The sequence below is a fragment of the Salvelinus fontinalis genome, chromosome 4, assembly GCF_029448725.1.
Source record: "Salvelinus fontinalis isolate EN_2023a chromosome 4, ASM2944872v1, whole genome shotgun sequence".
Taxonomy (NCBI): Eukaryota; Metazoa; Chordata; class Actinopteri; order Salmoniformes; family Salmonidae; genus Salvelinus; species Salvelinus fontinalis.
Window position 1 is genome coordinate 16,966,419 of NC_074668.1, and position 20,220 is coordinate 16,986,638.

The 20,220-nt window shown below is 40.0% G+C and overlaps 2 protein-coding genes across 5 annotated transcripts in view; one reads left to right on the plus strand and one right to left on the minus strand.

Moving 5' to 3' along the window:
* The window catches only part of git2a (G protein-coupled receptor kinase interacting ArfGAP 2a), a 30,162-nt gene extending 17,074 nt beyond the window's left edge, over nucleotides 1-13,088 (minus strand). Inside the window, exons 1-13 of one of the 4 annotated variants that reach the window (XM_055918948.1) lie at nucleotides 12,759-13,088; nucleotides 3,695-3,828; nucleotides 3,456-3,568; nucleotides 3,036-3,141; nucleotides 2,856-2,942; nucleotides 2,411-2,541; nucleotides 2,177-2,271; nucleotides 1,903-1,948; nucleotides 1,306-1,357; nucleotides 1,096-1,168; nucleotides 739-836; nucleotides 316-427; nucleotides 15-154 (exon numbers count right to left, since the gene is read on the minus strand). In XM_055918948.1, the coding sequence (XP_055774923.1) occupies nucleotides 15-154; nucleotides 316-427; nucleotides 739-836; nucleotides 1,096-1,168; nucleotides 1,306-1,357; nucleotides 1,903-1,948; nucleotides 2,177-2,271; nucleotides 2,411-2,541; nucleotides 2,856-2,942; nucleotides 3,036-3,141; nucleotides 3,456-3,568 (1,053 nt within the window). In that variant the 5' untranslated portion in view covers nucleotides 3,695-3,828; nucleotides 12,759-13,088. Of the gene's footprint in view, nucleotides 1-14; nucleotides 155-315; nucleotides 428-738; nucleotides 837-1,095; nucleotides 1,169-1,305; nucleotides 1,358-1,902; nucleotides 1,949-2,176; nucleotides 2,272-2,410; nucleotides 2,542-2,855; nucleotides 2,943-3,035; nucleotides 3,142-3,455; nucleotides 3,569-3,694; nucleotides 3,829-11,350; nucleotides 12,161-12,758 lie in introns of those variants that run through there. The other 3 variants (XM_055918949.1, XM_055918946.1, XM_055918947.1) reach the window with 3 other exon arrangements.
* The window catches only part of LOC129853193 (ankyrin repeat domain-containing protein 13A-like), a 37,459-nt gene continuing 29,562 nt past the window's right edge, over nucleotides 12,324-20,220 (plus strand). The window contains exon 1 of the mRNA XM_055918950.1: nucleotides 12,324-12,716. Within this exon, the coding sequence (XP_055774925.1) occupies nucleotides 12,618-12,716 (99 nt within the window). The 5' untranslated portion in view covers nucleotides 12,324-12,617. The remainder of the gene's footprint in view (nucleotides 12,717-20,220) is intronic.

Sequence of the window (20,220 nt, forward strand, 5' to 3'; positions counted from 1 at the left end):
ATCACGTTAGTTACCTTGGTCCGGTCCTTGCCCGAGGGTGGCTCCTGATCCGTGTCCTCGTCAGAGGCCACGCTGTCATAATCCGGCTGGTCATTGTCCAGACCCTCACTGCCGCGCTGGATGCTCACGCTTTTTAGGATAAGTTCAACGTTTTCTGTAACCACAAAGAAGCAAATGAGAAAATATAAACACTTAAAAAAAAAAAAGGGGCACCTTTCTCATTTCGTCGAAAGAACACAATTTTGATTGCATGTGTGTGTGAGCCATGTGTGTGTGAGAGAGAGGTAGAAGAGCCATTATTGTCCAGTACTCTACCTTTGGGACTCGTCGTAGAGTTCCCCAGCTGTCGACGTTTTGCGTCACTTAATATGTCGATGACAAGGGTTGCAAATTCATGTGCATTGAATCTCGCAAGTTTTTGCCGTCCCTGGAGAGAGAAATATTATACTAAATGTAGCCTTTCCTATTGCATCTGATGACATTTCCTGATTTATTTTATTTATTTATTATTTGTTTACTTGTTTGACATCTTACTGCATTGTTAGGGCCTAGTAACATAAGCATTTTGCTGCACCCACTATAACGTCTGCTAAACGGTGTACGCAACCAATAAACTTTCATTTGAAACAGAACTGGTCATATTTAAAGGGAGGGAGAAAAAGGGAGGGAGAAAAACAGAGGGGGAGAATATACAGTTGAAACAAAAGTATCTATATCCACAGTATGCAGCAGGCTTGCCTGGTTTCGTGTTGATGAGTACTCTGGGTTCACAGGAAGGAAAGGCACCACGGTGGTGTCTGTCACCAGCGTGCTGTGGTTCTGTGTCACCAGCCATACTGTGCAGAACATACGAGTGTTGCATCAGGGCCATGTTCATTAGGAAACGTAGACAGAAAACGTTTTGCAACAGGAAACAAAAAATGCCTGTTTCTTATTGGATAAGTCAAGGTAATCCCTCCCAGTTTCAGTTGGTTTTCTTCAGTTTGGTGCCTAATGAACACCATCAAGATGTTTAACTGGACATGGTGGACTAAATGCTAAGAAACAGGCACTGATGTTACTCTACATCACTGTCGATCCCTCGGTGTGTCTTACCTGCATCCGTCTCCCGTCTGTCCACCTCGTCATACACGTCCATCGCCAGCTCCTCAAACAAATGATTACTGAGCTGAAATGAAATTTGTGATATGTGAGAAATCAAACCAGAACTAGTTCTATGATATGCTTTGGTTACATTATATGCGTCTCTATGCATTATGTACTGTATGATATTACAATCAACACCTGAATGACTAGAACACTTACAGACTGGAGTTTCTTCTTTGCTGCCTTTGCCAGTTCTGATAAATCTAAACTGCTATAGATGGAAAAAATAAATCTGCTTAGCCTCTGATTTAGAATGGGAGGGAAAATGGTCAGACCTCATTATGATCAAATACTTACATGTTCCTTATCCATCAAAAGAGAGCAATACAAAAAGAGAACATGCTTCATTTGAGTTCAAATACCAGAACTATGCTATAATAAGACCAGAAATTTAGATTTTGCTTAGATATGCATTATAATAACAATGATTTTGTTGTTTTAACTATGCAACAACTGCTTTGACCTATTTCCTCTCATGCTTGTTACAAAAAGCCACAGAACATGTCCTGGCAGGCCCAAGAGTTGGATTGCACGGTCAAATAAACAGCTCATGGTTTCTTAATTATATATATTTTTTATCTAAGAACAAACCCCACAGTGATATTTCATTAGTCTGGTCCCAGATATGCTTAAGCTTTTTTGACAAATCTTCTGGTTGTCATTTGGCATGACAACAAACAGGGGTTGGCTATACAGCACAAACAGTCTGGGACCAGAATAGTATATTATGCATTGACCTACACAATGCTTCCTTACCTGTCGGCCATCTGTGGGACGATGAAGTGTTGGCCATTTTTATGATCTGAAAGCAAGCACGGACATATTATGGATTGTTGTGATTAGAACTCATGGGAGTTACCGTATGTGATGTTGAGTAACCCCCGAAACCAGCCTGCAAACATTGAGTGCGTTTTGATTTAGCAGGCAAAAAACAATGCTATGTTTTAACTGCAGCTGACAGAGGTTTGGAAAAATGGACACACAAGGCTTGCAGTCTAGCTTGAGAAGGCAAAGGACTCTCGTCACTTACCAGGCTTTCTCCCACAGAGATAGAAAGCCAGTCTGTCAGTAAGTTCATACTGAATCTCCACCAGCCTATCAGCCAGGTCATGGTAGCCAGCTTGCCTGAGAAACACACGAGAGAAACCAGTTATGCCTCTTCTTGCCCATAACAGCCAGCCTGGTAGCAAAGCCACACTTACTTTTGTTTATGACTTGGACAAAATAAGTGAACTATCCCTTTAAAGGCTGGATGCTGCAGTACCTTGCATAGTCAATGGGAGTCTTGGCGCTGGTGTCGGGGGCGCCGGGGTCAGCCCCGTAGACTGTCAGCAGCTCGGCCTGAAACACCTGGCCTGCCTTGGCAGCCACATGCAGCGGCGTATTCCCTTTTTCCTGAAGGAAAGGTAAGACACCACCCATACGTGAACAATTAAAACTAGGAAGAAAGAGAGACTTCAACACATAGATAGGGTAAGGGTCTGTTCACACTGCTTGTGGCATAAACACTACGCCACAAAAGGTTAAACCTATGAAAAGGCTTCCTTTTTGGAATGTTTTTTTCCACGAGCAGTGTTCTACTAAGTTGCTCTTGTACCTGTGAGCAAAACAGTAATTCTGGTAGTAAAAATGTAGTATTAACATGCTGTTAATGATATGTTTAGAAGCTGGATAGGGGAGAAATGAGATGAGTGATCAGAGAGTCTTACTGGGTGAAAGAAGTTGGCCTGGGCTCCCAGAGAGAGTAACCTCAGACATGTCTCCAGGTTACCAGTTCGGACACTGGAGTGAAGTTGCTGAGAGAAAATAAAAATCAACATCTATTAGTAAAATATTGCTTATTCAAGCCCGAACAAACCTTCATTAGCACAGAGTGGCCGAGATATCACCTTGCTTAAGTCCTTGGCAGTGAAGCTGTCGTCATCTCGACAAGGCATCCGGTGGACAAAAGACAGCATTTGGTATTTGGCCTTTATGAACTCTGTCTTATTTGGACTATGGGAATGACAAAAAGAAGAGGGGGTAAACAGCAGAGAAATGGAGTAGAGAGCCTCGTGAGAGGATATCCAGCACTTAAATTTCAAGCAACACTCACTCTTAGGTTCCCAATACCTTTGTCACGCTATCGTGCTGACCCAAACCAGCACTTTGGTGAATATGTAACCAGGTCAATGCAGTTCAGCATGGTTCGTATCAGCTCAGTAGTGTGAAAAAGGTACTAGTGCAACTGGGCCAAATGTCCCTCCTTCACTTGTGAATAAGAGTACACTCCTGGCTCACTAGGCAGCCATCAAATGCTCATGACTCACTGTACTTTGTCCTGAGGGTTGGCCTTGCGTTTCCCACTCATCACCGACGCTGGGTCCAGTAGAGAGTGTTCCCATATCGAATTTGCACTGTTGTTGTATAACATCTGAACCATCTGATTAAAAGACAAAGATATGATCAATTAAATGAAACATACCAACAGCCTGTTCTATCGCGAAAGCATAAAAGGGGATAGCTTTGACCACAGTAAAGAGGTGTGTGTGTGTGTTGGGGATCTTACCTGTAGCTGTGTAGGAGCCCATGGTGTGTGAGTCAGGTGACGCACTTGGGAGCTGTGTCTGCCCAGACTCCGATGAACACTACAGCACTCGTCGCAGATCAACACGCCCCTGTTCACAGAAGCCCAGCGAGGCTCTAAGCATAAAGGAAACAAATACATACCTACAGTAAATAAATACATACAAACACATTCAACCAAATATTTCACCAACTCAATTGCAAAGCCTCATTTGGCTTTTGTTCATTCATTTGTAATACCATGTAGTTGAATACACAGAAGGACCTGTGGGGGTAAATGCACTGGCACAGTGCTTGTCTGATTCTCATCCTAGCCTACAGCTTAATGATCACTCATTACAACAACTGCCACTTTTCATATCATCTAGAGTCTACATCAGCAGTCACTGTTTGAAATCAATCATCAAGCCAACACTTACATGGCTTTCCTTGGTTACTGGCACCTTCCTCATGACTGGGCCTTTCCACTGCTCCTCACATTCATTATTCAAATCTCTGGCATGCTGCCTTTGGCAGCCAGGCCACTTCACTTCTCACTCAGCTGCAAACTCACTCTGGCCACAGCCTCTCCATTCTGGTGGCATCCCAGTTGGGCTGCACTGACAAGACAGCCGGCCCAGATACACCCTTGGAATCTATATGCCTGAACTGATCCTGCCTGAACTGATCCTGCCTGTAGATAAAGGAAACCCCAATTGAGGCTAACATGGAGACAACCTCAGGGCACATTATTCTGATAGCACTAACTTCTATTGACAGACTTTTTTCAAAGCTGTCACATAATGACCATGCAAGTCATATAAGAAATAGCTCCTATAGGCTAAACTGTCCGTTTAGGTAGTGAAGTCATGCAGAGCGCAAAGTGGAAGTTGAACCACACATTTCCTCTTTCACTAGCTAACTTCCGTCTAAACCACAAAATATGTGCACATTACAGGATTGTGCACTCCACCGAGCAACGTCTTGGATGGTAGTCTCATTCTAGGCTCATGATGGGGGTGAGCATGAGAGATTCATCATAGATCACACAGACCTTCAAAAGAGAACCGCTAACTGCAGAGAGAACTGAAACTTATTTGAACTTGCACACCGTGCTGCTGGTAAAGTAACAGCAAACACCCAGAGAGAGGAGGGACAGGCCTACTGAGACAGACTGTATACAAACCATGGAGCAAGACATCACTCACTTTCAGTCTCTTCAAAACACAAGCACGTCAGTATTAAGAGATGTTAGATTTCTGTATTTTCAGCAGCAGTCTCTTCCCTAGTTTAATTTCAAGGTGTGACGCAAATGACTCCAAAACATAGGCTAATCTGGACCCACTTTGTCAATTGAAACCAACAGACCAGCTCTTAAGGCAGGGGGCAACAGATGTACCATGAGGACTGCCTTAAAGCCCTTGACCTGCATTCTCCTCACCATGTGACCCGATAAGCACAAGGAGAGAAGTGATCAAGTGATCTGCTGATCATTATCTCGTCAGAGAATGCTCTGTTTTCAACAACTGAGCCCTGGAGTCAAAACTAAATAGGCTAGGCTGTGTTTTCTTCTAAACCCCTGTTTATTATGTTTGAGTTGGTTGAGACTTGAGCAGACGTTCACGCCCCCTGAGTAACTTGCTCTTTCACTTCAAAATAGATATATGCAGAACCTTCAGTCAAGAATTTTGGCGAGTACTGCAATGAATGTCTAAATACAGTATCGGTGTCGACAGTGTGTTAGCTTAAACACTTTGTGGCATTTCATTGAGATGCATGCTGCTAGCTCATGTTACTGACCAACTTACAATTACTCACTATTGACGGGAGCGTCATAACATCTAAAATGACTACATTTCACTGACAAACTTACCAACATATAGGTTGACTAACAAACAAAATTGCAACTCATAAACAGAGAAGCAAATTGCAAAACTGGTCGACTGCCACTCTGAAATGATGAGTGGCAGTGGGGTTGTCACGTCTCTCTGGCAACAGCTGAAATGTGTGTGTGTTGGGGCTGCAGACCAGTCAGGCTCCTGCACCTGGTGTACCGTTCTGCGTCTCTTCCTCTTCCTGCCCAGTGAGAGCTGGGTGCTGAGAAGCCCACTCTTTCGTCAACAAGTGTAAAGTGCTGCTAAATTAAAACGCACGTCTGTACCCGCTAAAAATATTCAGACCCCAACAACAACTGGTAACAGCCCCACAGAGGGGCAGTCCAGGCCAACTGGTGTCAGGAGGGAGGGACATTGACACATTTTTAGTAGGACTGTCAGGGAATGGGATATAGCAAAATGCTGAAATGGATATAATGAAGTGCAATGAGTGGTAAGATACATTGGGTATGGGCTAGCCTACTTCAGAATGGCTCTAGGCTACTACAGGGCAATTACACGATAAGAGAATGATACTTAGACTCCGATTTGTCACTTTAAAATGTGTGTCAAACAAAAAAATCAATGATTGCAAAGTTAAACAAACCATACAACTTTATGCACAAGGACAACTTTGAACAATTTCAACTGAACATTTTACAAAAACAGATTTCCTTGAAGAACAGTGTAGGTACACGGTCTCAGCATAATTCTGTTACTGTAGAATTGCCCTACAGCTTAACCATCGTCCCCAAGTTTAATTGCTAGAGAGAGCCGGCTGGAGGACGAGATTACATACAGCTAGGCCTACTTATTGCCACAATTAGGCTAGGCCTATTTACTAAGTAGGCTTTTCAATATTATTCTAAACAAGCAGCATTCCTCTTTTAACTTGGCACATCAACAACTGACAAAATGACAATAGAAAGCCCCATCTACCACTATATGTATGAGACAAACATTTCAGGAGAAAGTGCACATGCTTTAAGCCTAAACTGATTTTTTTTTTTTTAACTCTGTGAGAGTCTAAATGTGTACTGATAGAAGAACTTAAATCAGCAGTGGAGGAAGAGGCACAATAAAGATGTGGAACATTTTGAGAGGCACAATAAAGATGTGGAAAATACAAAGTCAAATACAATAGCCACAATTCTCACTGCATCCTCAGCAACTAGTCAATTCAGTCAACATCCTATTTTTCTTCCTATGCTAATTGGAAAACATCATTCCAGTACGAAACGGACTAAACATTATCCAAAACGGCCCTCACAACGCAGCACTGAAGCCATTAGACTCTCACAGAGAAACAGCATGGTACATGTTTTCTACCCATTTCAGATGAGCTTTAAGTGTGTTTTCACATATAGTCCTCCAAAATAACAGATCTCAGTCCTCTTTAAAAAAGAGAACTCTGGAGTAAAAAAAATAAGCAAAATAACTTGGTTATCGTTGTATTCACACTGCCCATGCCATTGAATGAGGACTCAACTCTTCTGCCAGTTCACTTCACCCATTTTGTGGTCTCAGTCCTCTTTGCATTCACATTGCTACATTCAAAAAGGAAACAAGATCTTTTTACAACATTCACTCAATGCACTCTGGGTTTTCACAAACTGCAGGACAAGCCATTCCATCAGAACGTGTTATCGGACATCTAGACACCTACTTACATTTTGGAAGTTAATAGATTGCATTTACTTAAAAGATAACATAATAATTCTAATCAGAAGATACTATCAAAATGTAAATATTATTGGTAACAAAATAAAATTGGCCTAGCAGAAGAATAACTGCAGATTAAATAATGCTGTAATTGAAAATTGTACACCCAATGTAGACTACTGCTCCTAAAATAGAATTGAGCTAGAATTGATTCTGTACCCTATGTTGTGATTCTCATTAAATATGTTGTCGTCCTCCCACTATTCAAACCCCACAATACAATAAACAATTTATGAAGCTCTCTTAGCCGATAGAACAAATATTGAAAGCAATTAATCTGAACTGACACTACAAATATATTTTTTTCCCCCTGTGCATCCAAAAATGGCACACATTTTTTCCCACGAACCTGCACATCTTCTCTCGTTTGAGGAACCAATGTGAGGGGTTATGACAGAGGAAACGGTGTTGCATTGGGGAGCTTTGTGTTCACATTGCCCTAAAAAAGGTAACCGGACCACAGAATTCAAGCGAACTAAACTCAGACCACCTCTCAAGATGGTCTCAGTTCAGTTTGCTTTGTGGCCTCTTGAGGGATCTGAGTTCCTTTAGAGTGCTCACACACTGCACAAAAAATTAAGAGAACTGCACTGAGTTCACAAAGTGTGAAAGCACCCGAAATTGTTTACTAACCACTGATAAAGAGAGCCTCTGAATGAAGTGACAACACCAATCTTAATTTTTTAAATAAAAATGTCACCTTTATTTACCTAGGCAAGCCAGTTAAGAACAAATTAATATTTACAATGACAGCCTACATCGGCCAAACCCGGACGACGCTGGGCCAATTGTGCGCCGCCCTATGGGACTCACAATCACAGCCAGTTGTTATACAACCTTGTAATCTCAGGTTGACAGTTGGTTCATTTCCCCCAAAATGAACAGCAGAGACTGTAACTATGGGACCCAACCAGTTCAGATGTGGAAGAAGCGTACACCTGGTCTGATCTACTCATCATCATGAGTTTTGACAACTTAAAAAAGGTACTCCGCGATATGACGCAAATGCAGAAAATAAACAGCATAGTGTGTCAACTTCCGCAACAACTAAGAGAGTTGAAGCTCAACTTCGCCTCTGTTTTGGTCCCGTGGCTACCACGCTGTAACAGCGAACCCGTGCACGTGTGAGAGTGAAGTCTTGCATCTCGCTCATCTTAATAACTGCAGTGCTGCTTGTGATAACATCCTTTTGCGGAGTCTACCTTTAAGTATTCAAAACTCATTCCGGAAGGGCAATTAAAACAGTTAAACCTCTATCCAGGGTTTCCCAAACTCGGTCCTGGGCGACCCCGTGCATATTTAGTTTTTTGCCCTAGCACTACACAGTTGATTAAAATAATCAAAGCTTGATGAGTTGGTTATTTGAATTAGCTCTGTAGTGCTATGGCAAAAAACAAAATGTGCACCGGGGAGGGGGGGGCCCAGGACAGAGTTTGTGGAACCCTACTCTAGGTTAGTGGAATCTAAAACCATGACCACAGGGAAATCTTATCCTTTCTGTCATGATTCTTCAGAAATCTGCAGCCAGCCAGACACAGGAAGACGATCAACACTAAACACCCACAGTCAGTGGTGTATTAATTATGTGAAACACAAAATGTTAGCAACAAAAACTAGTTTCTATTGGTCAGATTCATAAAGGTCCCTCCCCGTTTGGTTCCTAGAGTAAACAGTTTCGGTTGAAAAACATTTTGCAATACACGAAACGTTTTACAACGGAATCCACATAATGAATACACCCCTGGTGTGCAAAAAGGCCATGGTGAACACAACTACACCACATTGTAACAGTATATTCTGATATTTGATAGAAGAGACACTTGATTGTTGTGTGTATGCCATGTCATACACTTACAGTTGAAGTCAGAAGTTTACATACACCTTAGCCAAATACATTTAAACTCAGTTCTTCACAATTCCTGAAATTTAATCCAAGTAAAAATGCACTGTTTTAGGTCAGATAGGATCACCACTTTATTTTAAGAATTTGTAACGTCAGAATAATAGTGGAGAGAATGATTTATTTCAGCTTTTATTTGTTTCATCACATTCCCAGTTGGTCAGAAGTTTGCATTGCCTTCAAATGGTTTAACTTGGGTCAAACGTTTTGGGTAGCCTTCCGCAAGCTTCCCACAATAAGTTGGGTGAATTTTGGCCCATTCCTCCTGACAGAGCTGGTGTAACTGAGTCTGGTTTGTAGGCCTCCTTGCTCGCACACGCTTTTTCAGTTCTGCCCACAAATATTCTAAAGAATTGAGGTCAGGGCTTTGTGATGGCTACTTCAATACCTTGACTATGTTGTTCTTAAGCCATTTTGCCACAACTTTGGAAGTATGCTTGGGGTCATTGTCCATTTGGAAGACCCATTTGCGTCCAAGCTATAACTTCCTGACTGATGTCTTGAGATGTTGCTTCAATAGATCTACATAATTTCCCTACCTCATGATACCATCTATTTTGTGAAGTGCACCAGTCCCTCCTGCAGCAAAGCACCCCCACAACATGATGCTGCCACCACCGTGCTTCACGGTCGGGATGGTGTTCTTCGGCTTGCAAGCCTCCCCCCTTTTTCCTCCAAACATAACGATGGACATTATGGCCAAACAGTTTTATTTTTGTTTCATCAGACCAGAGGACATTTCCCCCAAAATAACAATCTTTGTCCTCATGTGCAGTTGCAAACCGTAGTCTGGCTTCTTTATGGCAGTTTTGGAGCAGTGGCTTCTTCTGTGCTGAGCGGCCTTTCAGGTTATGTCGATATAGGACTTGTTTTACTGTGGATATAGATACTTTGTACCCGTTTCCTCCAGCATCTTCACAAGGTCCTTTGCTGTCAGTTTGGGATTGATTTGCACTTTTCCCACCAAAGTATGTTGGTGGCAGAATGTGACAGAACGCGTCTCCTTCCTGAGCGGTATGACGACTGCGTGGTCCCATGGTGGTTATTCTTGCGTACTAATTTTTGTACAGATGAATGTGGTACATTCAGTCGTTTGGAAATTGCTCCCATGGATGAACCAGACGTGTGGAGGTCTACGTTTTGGAGGTCTTGGCTGATTTCTTTTGATTTTCCCATGATGTCAAACAAAGAGGCACTGGGTTTGAAGGTAAGCCTTGAAATAAATCCACAGGTACACCTCCAAATGACTCAAATGATGTCAATTAGCCTATCAGAAGCTTCTAAAGCCATGACATCCTTTCTGGAATTTTCCAAGCTGTTTAAAGGCACAGTCAACTTAGTATATGTAAACTTCTGACCCACTGGAATTGTGACACAGTGAATTATAAGTGAAATAATCTGTCTGTAAACAATTGTTGGAAAAATTGTGTCATGCATAAAGTAGATGTCCTAACTAACTTGCCAAAACTATAGTTTGTTAACAAAGACATTTGTGGAGTGGTTCTAAAACGAGTTAATGACTCCAACCTAAGTGTATGTAAACTTCCAACTTCAACTGTACCTTGGCAGATTATCAAAAAAAGGTGTATATTCAAATTTACACAGACTAAAGAGGCAATGGTCTGTGTGACACTTAACAAAACTTAAACTGATAACCACATCAAATACATTGTCATTGTAGCAACACTTTGATAGAAAATCATCTTTGAAATGATTATGCCTGTAAAATAAAATAAAAACACATTGTATTGGAATAGCCACACCATGATGACATCATGCAAAGAACTCTTGCATGACTCATGCACGGACTCAGGAGATGGCTCTGTGCATTATTGTACATCCAATGAACGAGCAGTAATTACATGTTACACTGTAGTTGACAACGTTGGCTACATAGGGGAAGACATTGCTTGTAACAAAACTGAAGGCCACAGCTGCCAACAACTCTACTGTCCTGGTACCTAGTTTATCTAACCTAATATCATGCTTAATTTGAGCTCATATACGTGCTAGCTACATAAACCAACACATTAGTCTATGTAGCTAGTTATAGCTAAATATATTAGCCATATTAATACTTGACAGGTATTCTGTCTGGATTATGTATGGTTTGGCTAACCACAGCTAGCTACTCACATTTGATCAGTAACGTTAAGTGACTTACCTGGCACACTGCAATCAGCGCATAGCTCACTATTCCTTAATCGTTTAGACATCCTTGCAGAGATAAAAATGTCAATGGAATTGGTGAGTCTGTTTATTTACTCATTTGATGCGGTGGCAGAATTTAGCTAAGCGAATAACATAAAAACAGCTGTTGAAAAAAATACAGATTAGTTTGGCAAGGAACAAATACGAAGTACAAAGAAAATCTGGTTCCTCTATTTAGTTTCTTGCTCCAACAACGCTACCGTACCGCTAAATGACTTGTGTTAGCAGCTTGCACACAACAAGCAGCTGCGATTGTCACGACGGAAATTATCTTGCCACTAGTCTGTAACAGCCAGAGAGGAAGAGGCGAGATGCTCTTTGCGTTAGCCGAGACAGCTCGTCAAAGTACACTGGAATTACGAAATATATCCAACGTGGACAGCGGACTGCAGCAATACACTACGTAAAAATGTCTAATTCGGTGGCTGACAGAACGCAAACCGCTAATGGATGATGTAGCTACGGGGTGAACTTCCTGTACATAATGTAAAATGGTCAGCCAAACGACTAGCTAGGTAACTAGCTACTGACATCACTTTAATTAAACAAGTTGAGCAAACTAGCTAGCCGTCTGCCAGATATGTGTGCTAGCTACACTGAGCTATAATAAGAAGGCCAACGAGTTGTTGTTGCGTGAAAGGGATGTGACGTCTATGGTACACGCGATTGGGGGAATTGTGTAATTGATTTGCAGTTTAATTGCGCAACATGCACCACTTACAATATTAAACATATTTCTATATTTACCATACAAAATCAAATTATATTTACGAAAAAGTATTTGGCACAAATTAGTAAAGACCTGCTTCCCCTGGCCATAACGTAAATGGTCACGTCCTTGCTTGGAACAATCCATTTTTCAAGAAGGGGACTATATTATTAGTCAATATTTAACTTAACTTTTCTTTATTTCAGAAATATATACATGTACTTATATTTATTCCAAAATATAGTTCAATATTGGTATTTATCCTCTGCCAAAATTAATTTGTAGAACAAATCGTTTATTTCAAACACCCCTATCCCAATAGTCTCAACTTGACACTTCCTTGTTTTTCGAAAGTTTTATTTTGTAGAAGTTGGCTAGCAAAATTGGACATGAATCCTGTTGGAATATGGAGATGACTTGATTCATATTTCTTCAACTTTAACGTTTAGCTTAGGTTGTCCATGGCTGTAAATATACGCTAGCTACATTGAGAAGTTCGAAGTAGGGGAATATGTTATCCGCGGTCAACGAAGATTTTAGGGTGAAGTTTCCACTACATTCATTGGTCTGGGAAAATGATTACAGGAATTTGGAAAACGAATCAACAAAGGTATGTCAAAATATGGACACTGAGTTAGCTACAACTACTCACCTGGTTGGCCGCCTTTTTATAACTACATCTCTATCTGCTTCAAAATGGCTGAAACCAGCGTTAGCTACTTGGCTAACTTCTTGCTAGTTACCGGCGTTAGCTTCTTGGCCTGACATGCATAACCATACAATTTGACTGGTGTAATTCCTAGGTATGCAATTATATCCGTTCACAGAATGCCATGTTGCAACAATGATCGCGATGATACACGTGTATTTTAACTTAACTAACTAGTCAGCCTTCTAGCGAATACTTTGCATGGGTTATTAACTGGTGTTCGACGCGACACCAGGGGTGTGTTCATTAGTCGCAGACCGTTGCCGGAAACAGTTTCATTTAGGATCCAAAGATTATGGATATACTGACAAGATACATGTCTCTCCGCCCTAACAATAGGAGTCGTTGTCCACAAAGCGGCACGATGGGCTGTCTGTCTCTCCTTCATTTGGATTGGTGGATACATCTCATTATTGTAATCTGTTTCTGAATATTCGATGGGGTTGTTGACGTCAACTGCCGGTATTCAATGGAGAGAGACGCTGTGCTACAGGGAGTTACCGGCTTCCTTAAAGCAAGGTGTAATATCTTTGATTCCCGAACCTAATAAGGATAGTCTTTATATAGACAACTGGAGGCCCATAGCCTTTGAATAATGATGGAAAATGATTTGCCCTTGTATTTGCTAAGAGGTTGAAACAAGGCTTAAATCATATAATTGATGAAGAACAATCTGGTTTTATGCATGGTCGCCACATTAGTCATAACATCAGGTTGATCTTAGATATGATTGACTATAATGACCTCATCCTTGATGATAGTTTTCTTATGTTTGTTGATTTTTATAAAGCTTTTGACACTGTAGAACATGAGTTTATGTTCAAAGCAATAACTTTTTTTCGGTTTGGTAACTTTTTTTTTAAAGCAGTCCCAACTTTATATAGTGGTTGTACTAGCTCTGTGAAATTAGCTCACGGGACATCCCGTGGCATTAGGCAGGGCTGGCCAATTAGTCCATTTTTTTTATTGGTTACTCAAATTATGGCTCTTCATATCAAGAAAGCGAATTTTCAAAGTGTTTCAGCACTTGGCAAGAAATTTAAACTATGTCAACTGGCTGATGATAACACCATATTTTTGAGAGACATGAATGAGGTTTCTAAAGTAGTTTCCTCTATTGAAGACTTTTCCATAGTTTCAGGTTTGAAAATTAATATCAATATATCAGTCTTATTTCCACTCAAGGACTGTGTTTTACAGGAAGTATATGGTATCCCAATTAAAGATAAGGTGACTTATCTTGGAATTGTTATATGCAAGGATGAAAAACAAAGGAGTGAATTAAACTTTAACCCCATTATTGAGAAAACATAGAAGAAATTGAACCTCTGGTTACTGAGAGATATTTCATTATATGGTCGGGTTTTATTGTCCAAAGCTGAAGGGTTATCGGTTTATGTCTTGTTATCACTTGACTTACCCCCTAAAATTGTAAAGGACTGAGAAGATGTTTTATCATTTTATTTGGAGGAACAAGCCTCACTATCTACGGAAAGATATTCTCAGTATTACCCAAGAACAAGGAGGTCTTGAGGTTTTATATTTCAATACTCTAAATAATACTTTTAAAATAAATTGGAATTTGAAGTATATTAAGAACCAGAACAGTATTTGGAATGTTTTCCCTATGTATTTATTTGACTCTGTTGTTGGTTTAGAATTTCTGCTTCGGTGTAATTTTGATGTTGATAAAATCCCAGTAAATTTGTCCAAATTCCATAAGGAGACACTTTTAGCTTGGATGTTAGCATATAAATATAATTATTCCCCTCACAGATACTTTCTATGGAACAACAAAGATATACGATTTATAAACAAGTCTCTTTTTTTCGAAACTGGTTTGAGAATAAAATTATTTTGGTTGGTCAGTTACTGAATGAGGATGGATATCTACTCTCATATGGGGAATTTCTTGATAAGTTTCGAATTCCAATAAACCCAAAATAATATGCATTTGTTTTTGATGCAATTCCAAGGGGTGTTGTATTTTTTATTTTATTCCTCTGTGTTTGATGTAAGTAACAGATTTACATTCAAATATATTCATTGGAAATATTAACATCCTCAAAGGTAAATGTAGTAATAAACAGATAAGGAATATTGTCTGTGATACTACAATTCCCTCAGCAAGATTTTTTGGTTGAATGTCTATGGGGATATGCAATGGGGGAAAGCATGGAAAATTGCTAACAAATATTGTATCAGTTAGAAGGTAAAGAATGTTTCATTTTAAATGTTACATAGAATTTATCCTGTGAAACATGTTTTGGAAAGATTCAAGCTGAATATTGACTATAATTTTGATTTCTGTGGAATGGAGAAGAAGACCATTTTTCATTTGTTTTTTTACCTGTATTTATAGTATAATTATTGGGATTGACATACAGAACTTTCTTACAAAGAAAACAGGACCAGTTGTAAATTTAATGGTTTTGATATAATTTATTTAAAAAATTCTGACATTGATAAAGATGTAGTATGTTTAATTCAACTGCTAATAATATTAGGTACGTTTCATATTTACAAATGCAAATGGCCTAATTCAAAACTTAACTTATTTTACTTTATAAATGAATTTAAACAATATGGCACTAGTTTAACTAAAATTAAAAACAAAAAGGCAATTCAAACTTGTTGTATTATTAATGAATATGATTTGTTTGTTTAGGATTCCTGGCAATGTAAATAGTTTATGTATGCTTGTTTGCATGTGACTATTCCTCTTTTGTTAATAACAAATAAAAATAATAAATGAATGAATGAAAAGCTATGCTGATACCTCATGCTATAAATATGCATAGCCTTCTCGAGACAACTTCGATAGTGTTTTTTTCTCAAATTTTCCGGGATGTCAAATGTCCCACTTTTTATTTAACCTTTATTTAACTAGGCATGTCAGTTAAGAACAAATTCATATTTACAATGATGGCCTAGCCCGGCCAAACCCTCCCCTAACCTAGACGACGCTGTGCCAATTGTGCGCCACGGAGTGGCCCACAGGCTTAGACCGCTGCACCACTCGGTCCCACTTATATCGGTACAGTCGTAAAAACATAATCATTACGAAACTTCTATTAGATCAAATAAACATCACATAGCAATTAAGCCATAATTTTTTGTTGTTGACCAAATTCGACACTCTCTCATTGACATCCATACAAAGCGTATTGCTTGGTTGGCGAAACAATGAAAAAATAGCCACCTGCTGGATGGAGACAGATTTTCTGCCAAGTTGGGCCTTTCTTTTCCTCTTCCTCTCCCGGTGTAATCATAATGCCAAAAACTTACAAAACGTTTCTATTGGACAGGTTTAGCAAAGAGGGCGGGGCCTACCTGAATGTGTCCAATAGAAACACTTGTTTTTGTTGCTTGGGGTAATGATTAAGCCCCAGAATTTGTCCAATAGTAGGCAGGGCAAACCCATTTTTGTGATCTCGGGTCTACACTGAACAAAAATATGAAAGCAACATGTAAAGTGTTGGTCCCATGTTTCATTAGCTGTTCCATATGCACAAAAGTCTTCTTTCTCTCAATTTGTTGACATCCCTCTTAGTGAGCATTGCCAAAATAATCCATCCACCTGACAGCTGTGGTATATCAAGAAGCTGATTAAACAGCATGATCATTACACAGCTTGTTCTGGGGACAATAAAAGGTCACTCTAAAATGTGCAGTTTTGTCACACAACACAATGCCTGCCACATATGTATCAAGTTTTGAGGGAGTGTGCAATTGGCATGCTGACTGCAGCCAATGAATGTTAATTTCTCTACCATAAGCCGCCTCAAGTATGTTTTAGAGAATTTGGCAGTACATTCAACCGGCCTCACAACCGCGGACTACGTGTAAGCACTCCAGCCCAGGACCTCCACATCACCCGGGATCGTCTGAGGCCAGCCACCCAGACAGCTGATGAAACTGGGTTTGCACGATCAAAAATTTCGGCACAAACTGTCAGAAACCATCTCCGGAAAGCTCATCTGCCTGCTAGTCATCCTCACGAGGGTCGGGAACTGAATGCAGTTTTGCGTCCTAACCAACTTTAGCGGGCAAATTCTCACCTTCGATGGCCAAATTTGTATATGATTTGGCCATCGGAGGTGAGCATTTACCCACTGAGTGCAGTTCAGCGTCGTAACTGACTTCAGTGGGAAAATGCTCACCTTCGATGGCCAGTGGCACACTGGAGAGGTGTGCTCTTCACGGATGAATCCCGGTTTCAACTGCACCGAGGAGATGGCAGACAGCGTGTATGGCGTCGTGTGGGTGAGAGGTTTTCAGATGTCAACGTTGTGAACAGAGTGCCCCATGGTGGCGGTGGGGTTATGGTATGGGCAGGCATGTTTCAGCATGATAATGCACAGCCCCATGTCGCAAAGATCAGTACACAATTCCTTGAAACTGAAAATATCCCAGTTCTTCCATGGCCTGCATACTCACCAGACATGTAACCCATTAAGATGATTTGGGATGCTCTAGATCGACGTGTACGACTGTGTGTTCCACTTCCCACAATATCCAGCAACTTCACACAACCATTGAAGAGGGGCAGGACGATATTCCACAGGGCACAATCATCAGCCTGATCAACTCTATGTGAATGAGATGTGTCACGCTGTATGAGGCAAATGGTGGTCACACCAGATACTGACTGCTTTTCTGATCCACGCCCCTACCTTTGTTTTGTGACCAACAGATGCATATATGTATTCCCAGTTATGTGAAATCCATAGATTTATTTTATTTCAATTGACTGATTTCCTTATGAACTGTAATTCAGTAAAATCTTTGAAATTGTTCACTGTTCATCAAAATAAATAAATCACAGCATGATTAGTAGTTTTGACCTGATTTAAGTACAATACAATTGGAAATTAATGTTGAAAGTTAAATTTATTTTCCTAAAATGTAAGTGATGTAAATGATGCCGTCTCTGCTTCCTGTTGACAAGACATTTGGATAAATAGCCCAATGTCAACTGTTTTAAAATGCCCAAATGAATGACTAATATGCAGAAACAGATTGTTATATATTGAAAACTTAAACATAAAATGTACTATCTACACATACAGTGCCTTCAGAAAGTATTCATATCCCTTGACTTATTACACATTTTGTTGTTACAGCCTGAATTCAAAATGGATTAAATCAACAAACAAAAAAGTTCACCTGTTATATAACACACAATACCCCATAATGTCAAAGTGAAAACATGTTTTTAGACATTTTTGCAAATGTATTGAAAATTAAATGCAAAAATAAGTCATTTTCATAAGTATTCACATCCTGAGTCAATGCATGTTAAAATCACCTTTGGCAGCGATTACAGCTGAGTCTTTCGGGGTAAGTCTCCAAAAGCTTTGCACACCTGGATTGTACAATATTTGCCCATTATTCTTTAAAAAATTATTCCAGTTCTGTCAAGTTGGTTTTTGATCATTGCAAGGCATTCCCTTTCAAGTCTTGCCATAGATTTTCATGCAGATTTAAGTCAAAACTGTAACTCGGCCACTTAGGAACATTCACTGTCTTCTTGGTAAGCAACTCCAGTGTAGATTTGGCAGTGTGTTTTAGGCTATTGTCCTGAAAGGTGAATGAATTGCCCAGTGTCTGGTGGAAAGCACACTGAAACAATTTTATTCTGGAAAAATTCCCCAGTCCTTAACTATTACAAGCATACCCATAACATGATGCACTATGCTTGAACATATGGAGAGTGGTACTCAGTAAGGCGTTGTATTAGATATGAACCAAACATAACACTTTGTATTCGGGACAAAAAGTTAATTGCTTTGCAAGATTTTTTAGCATTATTACTTTGCCTTGCTCCAAACAGGATAAATATTCTGTACAGGCTTCCTTCTTTTCACTCTGTCAATTTGGTTAGTATTGTGGAGTAACTACAGTGTTGTTGATCCATGCTCAGTTTTCTCCTATCACAGACATTAACTTATGTATAGTACCAGTCAACAGTTTGGACACACCTTCTCATTCAAAGGTTTTTCTTAATTTTTTATATTTTCTACATTGTAGAATAATAGTTAAGACATCAAAACTATGAAATAACACCTATGGAATCATGTAGTAACCAAATAAGTGTTAAACAAATCAAAATATATTTTATATTTTTCAAAGTAGCCACTCTTCATTGATGACAGCTTTACACACTCTTGGCATTCTCTCAACCAGCTTCACCTGGAATGCTTTTTCAACAGTCTTGAAGGAGTTCCCACATTTGCTGAGCAATTGTTGGCTGCTTTTCCTTCACTCTGCGGTCCAACTCATCCCTAACCATCTCAATTGGGTTGAGGTCGGGTGATTGTGGAGCCCAGGTCATCTGATGCAGCACTCCATCACTCTCCTTCTTGGTCAAATAGCCTGGAGGTGTGTTGGGTCATTGACCTGTTGAAAAACAAATGATAGTCCCACTAAACGCAAACCAGATGGGATGGCGTATCGCTGCAAAATGCTGTGGTAGCCATGCTTGTTAAGTGTGCCTTGAATTCTAAATAAATCACTGACAGTGTCACCAGCAAAGCACCCCAACACCATCACATCTCCTCCTCCATGCTTCACGGTGGGAACCACACATGCAGATATCATCTGTTCACCTTCTTTGCGTCTCACAAAGACACTGCGGTTGGAACCAAAAATCTCACATTTGGACTAATGTCCATTGCTCGTGTTTCTTGGCCCAAGAAACTATCTCCTTATTGGTGTCCTTTAGTAGTGGTTTCTTTTCAGCAATCCAACCATGAAGGCCTGATTCACACAGTCTCTTCTGAACAGTTGATATTGAGATGTGTCTGTTGCTTGAACTCTGTGAATCATTCATTTGGGCTGCAATTTCTGAGGTTGGTAACTCTAATGAATTTATCCTCTGCAGCAGAGGTAATTCTTGGTCTTTCCTGTGGTGGTCCTCATTAGAGCCAGTTTCATCATAGAGCTTGATGGTTTTTGCGACTGCACTTGAAGAAACTTTAAAAGTTCTTGGATTGTTCCGGATTGACTGACCTTCATGTCTTAAAGTAATGATGGACAGTTGTTTCCCTTTGCTTATTTTAGCTATTCTTGCCATAATATGGACTTTGTATTTGACCAAATAGGGCTATCTTCTGTATACCATCTCTACCATGTCACAACACAACTGATAGGCTCAAACGCATTAAGAAGGAAAGAAATTCCACAAATGAACTTTTAACAAGGCACACCTGTTAATTGAAATGCATTCCAGGTGACTACCTCATGAAGCTGGTTGAGAGAATGCAAAGAATGTGCAAAGCTGTCAACAAGGCAAAGGGTGGCTACTTTGAAGAATCTGAAATATAAAATATATTTGATTTGTTTAACACTTTTTTGGTTACTACATGTTTCCATATGTGTTATTTCATAGTTTTGCTGTCTT